General features: G+C 32.7%; 1 protein-coding gene and 1 long non-coding RNA gene across 3 annotated transcripts; one reads left to right on the top strand and one right to left on the bottom strand.

Annotated features, from left to right (window-relative positions):
* Window positions 1-1,911: 1,911 nt before the first annotated feature.
* On the bottom strand, window positions 1,912-5,565 carry LOC146959426 (uncharacterized). 2 transcript variants are annotated; one of them, XR_015024953.1, is made up of 6 exons: window positions 5,112-5,565; window positions 4,667-4,933; window positions 4,016-4,085; window positions 3,442-3,542; window positions 2,384-2,820; window positions 1,912-2,239 (listed from the first exon to the last, which is right to left on the bottom strand). It is a non-coding gene; the product is annotated as an uncharacterized LOC146959426 (long non-coding RNA). The 2 variants fall into 2 exon arrangements; XR_015024952.1 differs by having other exon boundaries at window positions 4,016-4,080; window positions 5,112-5,563.
* Window positions 5,566-6,695: 1,130 nt separating this feature from the next.
* Window positions 6,696-14,030, top strand: LOC146959425 (eukaryotic initiation factor 4A-III homolog A-like). Its single transcript, XM_085740953.1, has 8 exons — window positions 6,696-7,011; window positions 11,173-11,413; window positions 11,491-11,571; window positions 12,063-12,170; window positions 12,249-12,368; window positions 12,482-12,649; window positions 13,431-13,517; window positions 13,628-14,030. Exons 1-8 carry the CDS (start codon window positions 6,755-6,757, stop codon window positions 13,664-13,666), a joined length of 1,101 nt encoding a protein of 366 aa, XP_085597079.1. The 5' UTR covers window positions 6,696-6,754; the 3' UTR covers window positions 13,667-14,030.
* Window positions 14,031-14,138: the final 108 nt, after the last annotated feature.

Genomic DNA, 14,138 nt, shown 5'->3' with positions numbered 1-14,138 from the left:
CGTCTGGCCAAAATTATAGCAAACTTGATAACAGAATTCGGCTGACATTAATTAAGTAAGATGACCAATGGCTAAAATTGAATGGCGCCTAAATGTGTAAGATCCAATGGTTCAGAAAAGTAGAGGGAGAAATGGGGGGAAAATATTAGGGTTAGAAATAGCTTTAGGGGTTAAACTTTATTATATATATAAGATATATAAGATATAAGATTGAAAGAAACAGGTTTAGGGCTTCGTATATATAACCAAAATATTTGCTTCATAAAAAAAAGGCAAGAGGATAAGAATAAAATTTGTGCGATGCATTTTTTTAGATGGAATTTGTTATGTTAAATTGCAATCGTAAAAGTGTAGAAAATATTTGTTTCAAAAAAAAAAAAAAAGGAGGATACGAATGAAATTTGTTAGGTTAATTTTTTATTTTTTTTTGAAAGGGAAATTTGTTAGGTTAATTAATAAATAAGGATTCGGATGGCCAAAACTATAGGAAAACAAATTTCGGATTTAAGTGAATTGATAACAAATTTCGGATATGACCAAAATTATAATTAGAGATAAATATGAAATAGTTGTTTCGGAAAATAGAAGAGATAAATACGAAATAGTTGTTTCGGAAAATAGAAGAGATAAATATAATATGATCAATGGCTAAAATTGAATGGCGTCTAAATGCGCAAGATCCAATGGCTTAGAAAAGTGGATGAAAAAATGGGGGAAAAAAATTAGGTTTAGGGTTAGCTTTACGGGTTAAGCTTTAGTAAATAAGATATAAGATATAAGATTGAGAGAAACAGGTTTAGGGCTTCGTATATATAACCAAAATATTTGCTTCATAAAAAAAAAAGGCAAGAGGATAAGAATAAAATTTGTGCGATGCAATTTTTTAGATTGAATTTGTTATGTTAAATTGCAATCGTAAAATTGTAGAAAATATTTGTTTCAAAAAAAAAAAAGGAGGATACGAATGAAATTTGTTAGGTTAATTTTTTTTTTTGAAAGGGAAATTTGTTAGGTTAATTAATAAATAAGGATTCGGATGGCCAAAACTATAGGAAAACAAATTTCGGATTTAAGTGAATTGATAACAAATTTCGGATATGACCAAAATTATAATTAGAGATAAATATGAAATAGTTGTTTCGGAAAATAGAAGAGATAAATACGAAATAGTTGTTTCGGAAAATAGAAGAGATAAATATAATATGATCAATGGCTAAAATTGAATGGCGTCTAAATGCGCAAGATCCAATGGCTTAGAAGAGTGGATGAAAAAATGGGGGGAAAAATTAGGTTTAGGGTTAGCTTTACGGGTTAAGCTTTAGTAAACTAGACCATCGACCCGTGCTAACGCACGGGTCTTACCGAGTAAAATATACACAAATAAGTTATACCATACTAAATAGACCGTAATCTCAATGGTAAATATAAATAAATCTCAATGATAAATATAAATAAACATGAATGGCTAAATTAGTCTATTAGTCATATCTTTCCGGTCCAAAACATATAGACTTGTTACTATTATCATTGTTATCGGTTGAAGACTTTGTAACTGGATGCATAAATGATCATAAAAAGTAATAAATAATTTTAGTTGCTCAATTTGTCTCTTATAAAAAGGACCGGAGGGAGTATATCGTAAGTTCCTATCGATGTCATTTGCTTCATATATGTCTTTAGGCGCAAGATCAAGTTTAAAAACACTGCTACCTTTTTATTACGTTGATTTACCAAGCATTTTGTAAATATGAAATTGACCTCCATTTATTTAAATAAAAATCGACATATGTACTTTTTTATAAGCATGGCTGTATCAAAATGAATAATATCACTCAGTTGGAATTTTAATCCAAAATTACAACTCATGGATAAATTTATATAAAAAAAAATTAAAAAATAAAAAACTTTCGATTTTGGCTTGCAAGTTTCAAGCATAGTCCATAAACGATGGTTGATTGCTCAATATCCAAAACATTAAACAAAGAATAAATACATGCAAAAAAAAAAAAAGACAAATTAAAACAAACACATTATTATTTCATAAATGTGCAGTAGAGCATTCCATTGTATCGCAGACCACTTATTCCAAACCTTATGCCCTTTCCCTCATAGAGTTGTCTTCCATTGCAAAAGAGCCTCCAATCTTCTCCAAATTTGATAGACTTATATTCATCCACAAATTCCAATTTCAACAACCAATAATGTCCTGAATCATTTAGAAGACCAATATCTTTACACTCTTTGTGGATGATGTCATCAAAAAATCCAGCATAAGTGAAAATCCAAGGAAAAAGAAAAATGAAAACACGTTAGACATGACAATAAGGAATATTAGATGGTTTGCTAAAAAAAATTCTAACTTAAACTTAGATTTCTCAAATACCAGATAATCAGACGTAACATCATCAAGAGTCAACCATTTGGTGATGGAATACTTAAAGTTGTTCGAGTCATGGCGATAAGGGATTGGTAAGGTGATACCAGCGAATGAAAGGGCTGCATCTGGACTGTAAATTGAACGCTCCAGTCTTAAAGTCAATGGAGGAACATACATGGGATACTTAATCTCATTGTCATGGCGGTCATTCACCCGAATAACAAACAATTGTGGTGGAACAGCTATCAAAGTAATCGAAGCAACATGCTTAAGTTCTATTCAATTCCAGTTCTCCTATACCATGATTAAAACACAACTTCCAATTTTTTTGTCCACAAAAACCTCAAACTGTTTGAAAGCTGGATCAACTAACTTCACATACCGATACAACTCATGTCCAATTTCCTTCCTGAGATTTAATTTGTGCCTAGAAGTAGATAATTCTATTGAAGGTATAAAAATCATCAATTAATACATGATTTAACTGTAGTTGCATCTAAGCTCTAAGGTGCCACAAATAATAATAAACGACCATGTTTTGAGCCAAAATAAAATAGCAATGACGAAAAGCATAAATCATGTGAAATTGACTGGTACACATCGAACGTTTCTTATGATCTTATATGCATACAAATGGAAACAAAATGGGCACATATTTATGTTAATATAAAGATGGCAATTCAGAAAACAACAACCCCATATATTTTAAGTTGAATACAAACTAAACTTATTTAATTTTTTAAACAGAAACGTCGTAAAGGTACATATAGAGGCATGGGTTGCAATATTTTTTTCTAAAATCGATTTGTATGTCAATAAAACTAATTCTATACCTGAATATGATTTAAAATACCAACTCAAACAGCAAAAATCACTTTTGCTTTACAACTATTATCCTCTGGCAAAAATCCTATCATTTCAATTGATAATCTTATTGCTTTTACAAACCTTGAACGACATCCCATATAACTTACTCGACATAAAATCTGATTACTATAGACTCAACAAAAAACACAGCTTGCATCAAACAAAACACAAAAAGAAATAGTTCTTATTGCACAAACCTCATTTGGATGGACTCGACATGATAGGTACACCACTTAAGCCTCAAGATCTACTTATAAGTCGGATCTGTTATGTCATATACATTTCCATAGTGCAACATCTGTGAAAGCATGATTCAGACAAAATACATTAGAAACAAATAACAAACCAATGTGTGATAGATACACGAACCAGCAAAATGAAACAAAAAATGCTAACTAAAAAGAGCTCTTCAGCTTTTGAGAATGACAACCAATCCAATCCTCTATCCATTTAGTTGTTCAAATTGAAAAATGTGTGTCAACCTGCAATTCTCTATTTATGTGATTTTGCAAAATAAAAAGACAAAATAAGTGAAAGGGAATAAGAATAAAAGTGACCTATCAAACACTAAGAATGCAAAGTAGCTTTCTCTCACTGCTTAGTACAATGTTTTATTTGAGAACAACACAATTATTAGCATGTAAACTCACGACGTGCATAACTGAAAATTCAGACGTACAAAGCTTAAAATTCAAATTGGAGAAATAGAATTGAAGGATTAATTAATAATGAAAAATAATGCACGTTTCAAAATAAAGCAAAATCACTTACATAAGTTCCATAAGTTCGCAGCTTTAACAGGTCTGTCCGTATAGACTCATCAAACTTGTCACCATCTTTACTTTGAATTGTTAGTGTGAGGAAGACAAAAATAATATCAAAACTCCTCATGCATAAAAATACTTGAGTAAAAACAATTAAAAAACAAAGGTGTGCATAAAGCATACACAAAGATAAAATGGATCAATCAAAGTAACTATCATACTAATTTAAATTGGAGAAATATATTTCCATGTCATAAGCATATTCGTTTATGTTTAAGTTTACCCTTTCTATTAAAATGATAGTGCAATCAAAAATTAAAAAGAAAAATGTCAACAAAAACCGTAATCAGGAATTTCTCACGAAACACAAATGGAAGGCAGTATTCTCAGAAAAATACTCAAATCACAATATAAGCTAAAAAACAAAAGCAACAAAAAAAAAATGAAATAAAAAATTAAAATGTTTAGGTTTTTCAAATTCACACCATGGTTTGAACTTATTGGAAGAAATTGAAGCCCTATAAAACAAATTTTAGATCATCATATGAAGACATGATTCTTATGACCATCACAAAACCATTCGGTAGCAGAAACAATGTCCAAGGTGGAAGATAAAATCATATAGCTTCTCAGCAAGTTTATGTTCTCATTAACATACCTTGATAACATTCTGAGATAGCTTTTCTCATCAATATCCAATTTCCATTTCTACGTACCCGCTCATATCATCGTCGTAGCTCATTCAATATTTACAGAGCATAAATTGAGACACCAAAGAAGAGGGAAAGCAAAAAGAATATTAAAAAGATGAATAAAAATGGAATAATAATAGTAATTCAAATTTTGCAAAAATGAACAAAAAGCTCACGACTGTAACTTCAAGCGTTGATCTTCCCGTCCATTGCAACACCATGTGAGATGCAATCTAAGCCCCCAAAATAGAAACGAATCAAAAATCAAAATCGTAACCGAATCATCAACCAAAATCGATTTTAGATAGTATAACCAACAATGGAATCATTGGTGAAATCGTTAATGAAATCGTTAATCGAAATGAGAAAGAACAAACCGAATATGAAATTTAGAAAGAACAAATTGAATACCTCTACAAATTAGGGAAAAATTGTGGAATCTTGAAGCAATTTTGATTTAGTAAATAGAGAGTTGATTCCGAAAAGCTACCACCGTATCTTAATGTATGTGAGAATTGAACCTTGCTTAAATTTTTTGCCTTTTACATAGAGAGAATTTGATGGAAGATGGAAGGATGGAAGTAGAGGAGGATTAGCCACCCAAAATGCCAAAAGATTGCAGAGGAGGATGAATTACACTTTGAGCAGTTCGTGAACCCAAGAGAAAAGGGAGTGATGTTGCTTGCAGTTCGTGAACCAAGAGAAAAGGAAGAAATAAATATGAAAGTAAACAGTTTTTGCGTAAAATTAAGATGAAGTTTAGGGCTAATTTGTTTCAACAACAAAACAGGGTTATAGTTGTTTTGGAATTAAGCTTTAGGTTAGGGGTAAAACAGAAATTTTAGTCATTAGGGTTTAGGAAAAATTAGGGCTTCAAAATTGGCTTGGGGCAACTTTTATATATAGATAAGATGTTTAACAATATTTTTTGCTCACGTTTGTTACTAATTTTTTTTAGAGGATTTATAGTCCAATCCTCATCGGCTATTATTTTTGTTTAAAAAAAAATTAAAAAAATCTCATAGACTCGTGAGAAATAAAGCAGGAAAAAACATAAACTTTGGATTATTTTTTTTCATAAGTGATTATTGTTCAACTTTGATTTTCTCAAATTCTGATTCATTCATTCTTCTAACAAAAAAAAGTAAAAACAAAGCTTGAATTGTAATGTTGGCGGAAAGTAAATTGTTCGAAGGATAAAACAGAAAGATATTCAATTCATGAAGTGGACCTTAAAGATATTCGATTCAATGGTGCTTCAGAAGTATTAATCAAGTTCGTGAGCCTTGGAACTTTCTAATTTTTTAGAGGTGGTGAGATGTGATCAGAGGGTACTATGATGAATTTTGGATCGATTTGAATTCATGAGAAGAGACATAAAGAATGCAAATATAATTTTTAAACTTTTTGTGATTTTAATCTGTTGTTAACGGTGGTAAAAGAAAGTTAACGGTGACGATTAGTGACATTGAATATTAATCCACGTGTTATTTTATAATTGGCTATTTGTATTTAAAATTAAGGGTATTTTTGGAAAGAAAATTTCAACCCAAAAGTGTGCTGAAATGGGTAGTTTTCTTTATATATAGTATAGATTTTTCCAGATTTTTTAAATATTTTTTTAAAAAAAATCATAAATACACACATGGCAGGCAAAAAAATGTTAAAAAAATAAATACACAGTAGCGCGCCGCGTCATGCCACGTCATCAGCTGAGTACACAGTGGTGCGCCACGTCATCAGCTGGAATGTGTCAAATTGGATCAGGGGGTTTTCGACGGAATCTTCATATTTCAGGGTTGGAATCGAAAGAATCTTTTTTACAGTGGGAAAATCGGAACTCGCCCAAATTACAGGGGGCAAAGACATATTAACCCAATAATAAATCCAACGAATGTTGGCATGGGGCCCAAGGTGGCAAGTGGGTCTTCTTCTGTCTATAAATATAAAAAGCGGATCCCCAACCGTGAAAAACGATTGTACTTCCAAATTGCGAGCGAACATTCCAACTTGATAGAAACCCTAAACCTTTCTTCTACTGTCACTCAGCGGCTATGGCTATGGAGATTCAAAGCTTCGAGACATCGAAGGGTGTGAATGCGATTCAGAGCTTCGATGAGATGGGAATCAAAGACGATTTACTGCGTGGAATTTACCAATACGGTTTTGAGAAACCTTCATCCATTCAACAGCGTGCCGTTCTACCTATCATTCAGGGTCGTGACGTCATCGCTCAGTCTCAATCTGGAACCGGCAAGTCCTCCATGATTGCTCTCACTGTTTGCCAGGTTGTTGATACCTCCGTCAAAGAGTGAGTTCCTCTTTTCATCTTCTCTCTCCTCTCTGTTATGTTTCGATTAGCATTCGGAAACTTGAGTAAGTTTTAGGTTGAATTTATTGGTTAGGGTTTTTATATGGTTGAAGTTTTTTACTTTCTTTAGGTTTGATTTGATTTATGTTTCTGTGACACTGGATGACCTAGATTTAAGAAATCAAGGTTAGAAGAAAAAAGTAGTATAAACAAAAAGTAAAAAACTCCACTCCACAAACGTGTTTGGTATTGTTCAGGTGAGAACGCTGCAAATTTGTCTTGTATTAACTTAAACGACGGCTATGTTTGTTGACGGGTAGCGCTTTAATATATCTTTGAATAAGGCACTATATTGGAAGACTGAAATTTATAGGTCAAAAACAATTTAATTTTTTTACCAACAACGAAAGAGGTTAAGGAGTATGAAGAGAATCCCTTATCATCATATAATCACAACTAGACTGATTTAGAATAAGATGTATTTCTCAATACTAAGAGACTTGCATATGTATATAGAACAGAATGCATAACTCAATTAACTATCTGTCAATGCAGAAACCATCTATATCTTGAAGATCCTTCCCCAGTGACAAAATGTTTAAAACTTTTCCAATTTCCATCACGCACAACATGGATTCCCACTTTAGTATATGGTTTCATGTTCATAGTGATTAAGATTTAGAAAAGCTACATGTGTGCATATGTTTTAGTATATCCCTTGTAAACCAAATTTCAGCTGTCAGAATTCAAATACTCAGATAAATATAATATATATTGAGAACAAAGCTAAAAGGGAAGCATCTTAAGTAGTTAATATATTTGAAGTACTGTTGATATTCTTGTAGTAATCTCTCAACTTCATCACTGTTTTGCCTTCCTGCCCACATATTCCAACGTAAGCATCAGTCATTTGGATCTGATACAATTTAGTATAAGAAGCATTTTCAGTTGCAGCAATTGCAAATTAAATATGGCATATGAAAATAATTCTTTAAGAAGATAGTCAGTTCATGATGAATCCTATGCTTAACATAATGAGACTACTTTTTCTAGTAACATAATTGTAAGTGATGTCTGTGACCTCTTTCAGTTTTCTTTCCATAATTTCTATGTAATTTACTTAGGATGTCTTATTTAGAATCTAAAACCCACAAATTATATTTTAAAAGCAGACTAATTGGCAACAAAGCAAAATCTATTTCAGACTACAGTTTTCAATGAAGGAAATTCATTTTTTTGGCATCCTAACAGGTTAAATGTGAAACTGTGGCATAACACATAAACAAAGTAGTTGTTGATATCAATGATTTTTCATAATGAGAAACTAAAGGCAAGGCAAAACGAAATAAAATCGTGACAATAGAAACAAGTTGTGTACATCTATGAAAAATAAAACATTACTTGTCATAAAAAGTGACAAACATGACCTAGATAGAAACCAATTCGTATTAAGTAAATGCACCATCATCTTTCCGAGTAAGTGGTAAAATAAATTTTGGCAAGTCAATACAACATGCACATACAAAAAATATTTTTGTGCAAAGTCTTGAAGCAGGAAACATCAATGCGACTATATTTATTATGAAATTTGTATTAGTTTTGCGGAGAAAATGAAAAGGATGAACTCCATAGTAAAAATATATAATAATGAGAGTTTTAATTTTCTTTGGGAAAACAGTCAAAACACTAAAAAATGGCTTGAAGTTTTTCAAAAACAGAGCTTAACCACACAAAAGTGTCAATGACACAATGTGAACATAATACACAACTCATATTTTGACCTTCTTCAAATGTGGATAGAGACAAAGGAAACCGAAATTCAAAAATCAAGTATAAGAAGCAATCCATACCAGAAGTTGTCTTCCCAATCTTCAGAATAATGCCTACAATTAATTTTTTGCACAAAAAAATAGATGAATATGGATTAAATGAAACAATATTTGATAAAAATGAGTTCGGAAGAAGAAAAAAGTGTTGATGAATATGGACAAAAAAAAAAAGAGTTGCGGGAAGGAGATAAAAGAAGACTGAAATCCAAAGTTGTTGAAAAAAAAACACCTCTGTCAGTTCAGCAGAGACAACTTCAGCAGAGGAGAGAAGAAAAAGGCTTATGTTAAGCTCGCTCAATAGCCTTAAGTGTATTTTCAAGTAATTTTAAAGCAAATCAATGAATAGAACTTAACATGACTTTTAGCATGAGTGTACTGATACCATTGAACGAAAACCATGAATATATTTTATGACCTAAAGCTTAATTTGATCATGACGGTTGGATTTGAATAAGGAATGTATTTGGTATTTCCATATGAGATATTGAATTGATTCTATAGTCAATTTTAAAAAGAAATTCTTCTACTTAACCATCAGAGATCTATTCTATAGTTAATTTTAACAAGAAATTCTTCTACTTGAACCATTAGAGATCGTGTAAAACAAAGGTCTCTGTCATTTTGTTGAAGGCTTTGTTTCTCCATCAAATTATTAATCTAGCTTAACATTAGAGCATCTTTTGAGTAAAATAACAAAGTGATGTTATTTTAACATTAGTATATATTATCCATTGATCTGTCACAATGCCGAGGGGTAACCTTGGCGCAACTGGTAAAGTTGTTGTCATGTGACTGTAAGGTCACGGGTTCAAGTCCTGGAAACAGCCTCTTGTGTAAAAACAGGGTAAGGCTGCGTACAATACACCAAATGGTGGGACCCCTTCCCGGACCCTGCGTATGCGGGAGCTTCAGTGCACCGGGTTGCCCTACTATCTGTCACAAGTCTTGTATCACCGCAAACACACATTTGTGGAGTGAGTCCTTCATGTTTTACTTATATTACTTTTTAGGAATCAATAGAGGGTAATTTTGGGTTGAATTAACAGATTAGGGTTTTCCAATGGTTGGAGTTGTTTCAGGGTTTTTAGGTTCGTGTGATATTGGATGATGTGGATTTAAGAAATGAGGGATTTTCGAGTTTTTTTTTTTTTTTTAATTTGGCTCCTCCAAGAGTGAGTGAGTGGAGAGCAAAGTGAGAAAATATTTCAAGACATGGGAGTCGATTCTCTCTAGTGCGATATAGTATTCCCTTCAAGACACATGATTTGTTATAGGTGCATATAATACCCACATGTGGTTTGTTAATGAATGAATACAAATACTCACTTTACACTATAAAGTGTGTTGTTTGCTTGGTCTGTTTGGTTGGAGGTAGGTGGAGGGGAGGGAATATTTAAGTTATATTTGTTTGACTCAACTTTCTAATAGGGGAAGGGAGGGAAGAGGATCAAAATCCAAAATTGGATTTGGAGGGAAGGGAGATGAGTTTTTAAAATTTTAACTAGACCTACAAAATTACCTCTAGTTTTATGTTAAAATCCAATATTTAACTCGTGCGTCTCTTTTGTTTTTATTTTTCTATTTTTCCGTCACTATCTTTAATCATTTTGTTCCCCTCTCTTCATTGTTGTTGTAGTTGACACTTTGACTTCTCGGTATGTTTCTTTTTTACGACATTTCCTTATTTCTATTTGTGACAACATTTCCTTTTTTGACAACATCTTCTATATATCTTATTGTATGCTTTTTTATCAAATTGTTTGTTGTATTCTTCTCTTACTACAACACTATTTTCATTTATTTTATTTAAAATTCTTCTTTTGCACAGAGTGCATGTTTTGTACCACGGTGGTTTTGCAGAAATCATGGCGAGCCGCCATGATGTTGCCAAAGCGGTCTTATGGTGGCTCACCTTGATTTGGGCATGTTGAACTATGGCTTTCTTTAATTAATTAAAATATAGATATTAATAAATTATTTAATATTCTTAATGTACTTATTTTAAAACATGGATCATCGTTATATTGACTTGTATTTGAGAATGCCCTGTGATGGTCAGTTGGGCTGTTCTTTTGGTTAGCCTGCTCAGAGGTCCCTCACTCATCTGGTGAATATAAATTGTGACCATTCCATTGGGTCAGAAGAACCTATCAATAAATTTCATAAGTCAAGAGGGCAGCAACTCTCTTAATTTTTCTCTGAATGCTAATGGAGCCTATGACCATGACAGGTATACTGTCTATGATTTTGGTATTACTCTCAAAATTCCAACAATTGCAAACTAATTGACACTGAACAAAGTTCACCGACTGAAATTTTGTAATTTGAACAGGTTGCAGGCTTTAATTGTGTCTCCGACAAGGGAATTGGCCTCACAAACTGAAAATGTTATTTTGGCAATTGGGAGTTTCATTAATATACGAGCACATGCATGCATTGGAGGCAAAAGCGTTGGAGAAGACACAAGGAAACTTGAACACGGAGTTCATGTAGTGTCTGGGACTCCTGGCCGAGTCCTTGACATGATCAAAAGGAGAACATTGTGCACAAGAGCTATCAAGTTGCTTGTGCTGGTACTTCATCACTTCTATTGATTTTTTCTTTCTTTTTCTCGTCAAGGATTATCTTATATTTTTCTTTTTTATTGCAGGATGAATCTGATGAAATGCTGAGCAGAGGATTTAAAGATCAAATTTATGATGTGTATAGATATCTCCCTCCGGATCTTCAGGTTCACCTTACCTTCCCTGTCATTTTATTTGGAATGGAATTTCTGCAATTTGAATTTTTTTCTCCAATTACAACTTTGCTAAGTAGACTTCACAAGGTGTGACATACCAATTTCTAATTCAGACAAATTTAGGTGATAAATAGGGTTAAAGAGGCATGTGATGTGTCTGTTTGATGATTGGTTTTAGTGACCTGACACCATATGAAGGAGTGGAAATGAGCCTGAGGGGAAATTATGTTGTTAAATAGCCTCTATAGCTGATACAGATTTTTATGAATATGTTGTCTTCATTTGGATTTCAAACTTATATTAGCCCAATCATCTGAAACTTTACCTCAATTTATAACTTAGTTGGATGTATCTTTAGGGTCCGTGGTCCCAGTTACTGGAGTGATGTGCGTTTTACTCTTGTTGTAATCTTGTGGAACATTCCTGTCTGCATTCTTTCCAAACTTATGTAGTCTCTGAATTGTTTAATTTTTAATGTGTAGGTTTGCTTGATTTATGCTACGCTACCTCATGAAATTTTGGAGATGACAAATAAGTTTATGACAGATCCTGTGAGGATCCTTGTAAAACGTGATGAATTGACATTGGAGGTAAGCAATTGCTTTAATTGCCTGTGTTTTCTGATATTTAACTGGATATTGATGTAATTACCCGCCTCATGATTACAGGGCATCAGGCAATTTTATGTTGATGTTGAAAGGGAGGAATGGAAATTTGATACTCTTTGTGATCTTTATGATTATTTGACCATCACTCAAGCTGTTATATTCTGTAACACCAAGCGAAAGGTAAATGAAAATTATAAAGGTTCTTTAGGAACAGGATGCTAGATTATTAGATTATGTACTCTAGTCTTTATATTTACATATGGTGATTGGTTATATATATCCTTTTGGAACAGGTGGACTGGTTAACTGAAAAAATGCGTAACAATAATTTCACTATCTCATCAATGCACGGTGATATGCCTCAAAGAGAAAGAGATGCAATTATGGATGAATTTCGTGCTGGAACAACTCGAGTATTGATAACGACTGATGTTTGGGCTCGTGGACTTGATGTACAGCAGGCAAGTTGTTAGTAGTTTATTCTTGGATTCCTAACTTGTTTGACCAGTGACCAGTCCATGTGTTTTTTTATTTGTGCCTCTAAAATATGATGAATTCAGACTGCTTCAATATCTAGTAAACATACTGCATGAATTATGAAATGATTCTTTACCATGATTACTTTGAATCAGTATTAATCTTTCTCATCAAATACAGTATCTAGTTATACTACAAGTGATAAAAACTAGCCTTTTGCAGTAGGTTTAAAATTTCACGCCCAGTTTTACACGGAATTTGATCCATGTAACCGACCCCACTTAGTGGGATAAAGCTTGGTTGTTGGTGTTAGTTTACACAGAACTTGTTTTTATAGTAAAAATATCCTAAGCAATTTTAATGTAGTCAATTTTACAAAATAAAGTTAGTTCAAAACAACATTTGTCAAATGCTCACCCAAAACACAGTAATTGCTGACCTGAGCAGAAGTAGGAAGATATTATTATTACATACAGCAAGGAATATCAGACGTTCACAATTGCTTAAACTAGAAACCATAAATATTGATGTTGACTTGATGTGCTCAAGCATTCCAATTGGGCATGCACTTGTGCTTCTTTATTTAATATTTGTTTGTTAATAGAGGTATTAGTTTTGTGCCCTGTTTGTGCTTTTATCTTTTGGGTCGGGGTGAAGGTATCACTCAGCACTAATACAGTAGCATTTTTTTGTTGTTAAGAAATGTAACAATTAAATGGAGGAATTAATTGTTGATACTTACTGTGCACTTGTTTCTGTTATCAGGTTTCTCTAGTTATTAATTATGATCTTCCAAATAATCGAGAGCTGTACATTCATCGGATTGGCCGTTCTGGACGTTTTGGACGAAAGGTATTGGAAACGTTAAATTAGTTGAATTAACGTTTCTGAAGTAAGTAGTTAGTATGGTTTTCAATTCGTATTACTTGTTTCTTATAGTTGGGCCTAATCATGGTTTGCAGGGTGTTGCTATAAATTTTGTGAAAAGGGATGATATCTAGATCTTAAGAGACATCGAGCAATATTACAGTATTCAGATTCTTGATCTGCCGATGAATGTTGTTGATCTTGTATAAAAGGGCAATGCAGTATATGTTGGTCAGAGCGTGTTTGTCAAATTTATGCTAGGAATTGGCGTTTGATTGTAGTTGTGTTACTCTTATTTCATGATCTTCTTATGAAACTCTTGACATATGGTCTGTTAGATTTTTTGTTTGCTCGACTGAACCCAGAGATGAAGGTTTATTTTTTTTGCCGATACGGCTGAGATTAATTTTGTAAACTGGTTTGATTGCTTTTTGTCCATTATCTTACACTCAAGATGGATGTCTAATTTTATGAATCGAATGACACGTTATGTTTTGACTTTGTTTATTATCTAGCTATTCTATGGTAGTATTTTTCTTTTTCTACACTAACGAAAAGTCTGTTTTTCTGTTCTTTTTATTGTGTTAACGTTTGAAAATTATATGG

Source organism: Medicago sativa, chromosome 1 (genome assembly GCF_051527215.1).
Source record: "Medicago sativa cultivar Bolivia chromosome 1, Bolivia_mono, whole genome shotgun sequence".
Taxonomy (NCBI): Eukaryota; Viridiplantae; Streptophyta; class Magnoliopsida; order Fabales; family Fabaceae; genus Medicago; species Medicago sativa.
This window is presented reverse-complemented; position numbering and strand designations above follow the sequence as displayed.

What these genes read in the sequence shown, in the direction of transcription:
- LOC146959425 (XM_085740953.1), top strand. Translation starts at nt 6,755, where the DNA reads ATGGCTATGGAGATTCAAAGCTTCGAGACATCGAAGGGTGTGAATGCG. An exon ending in GTGGACTTGATGTACAGCAG is followed by an intron (nt 12,650 to 13,430) that starts GCAAGTTGTTAG and finishes TTCTGTTATCAG; the next exon opens with GTTTCTCTAGTTATTAATTA. An exon ending in CTGGACGTTTTGGACGAAAG is followed by an intron (nt 13,518 to 13,627) that starts GTATTGGAAACG and finishes CATGGTTTGCAG; the next exon opens with GGTGTTGCTATAAATTTTGT.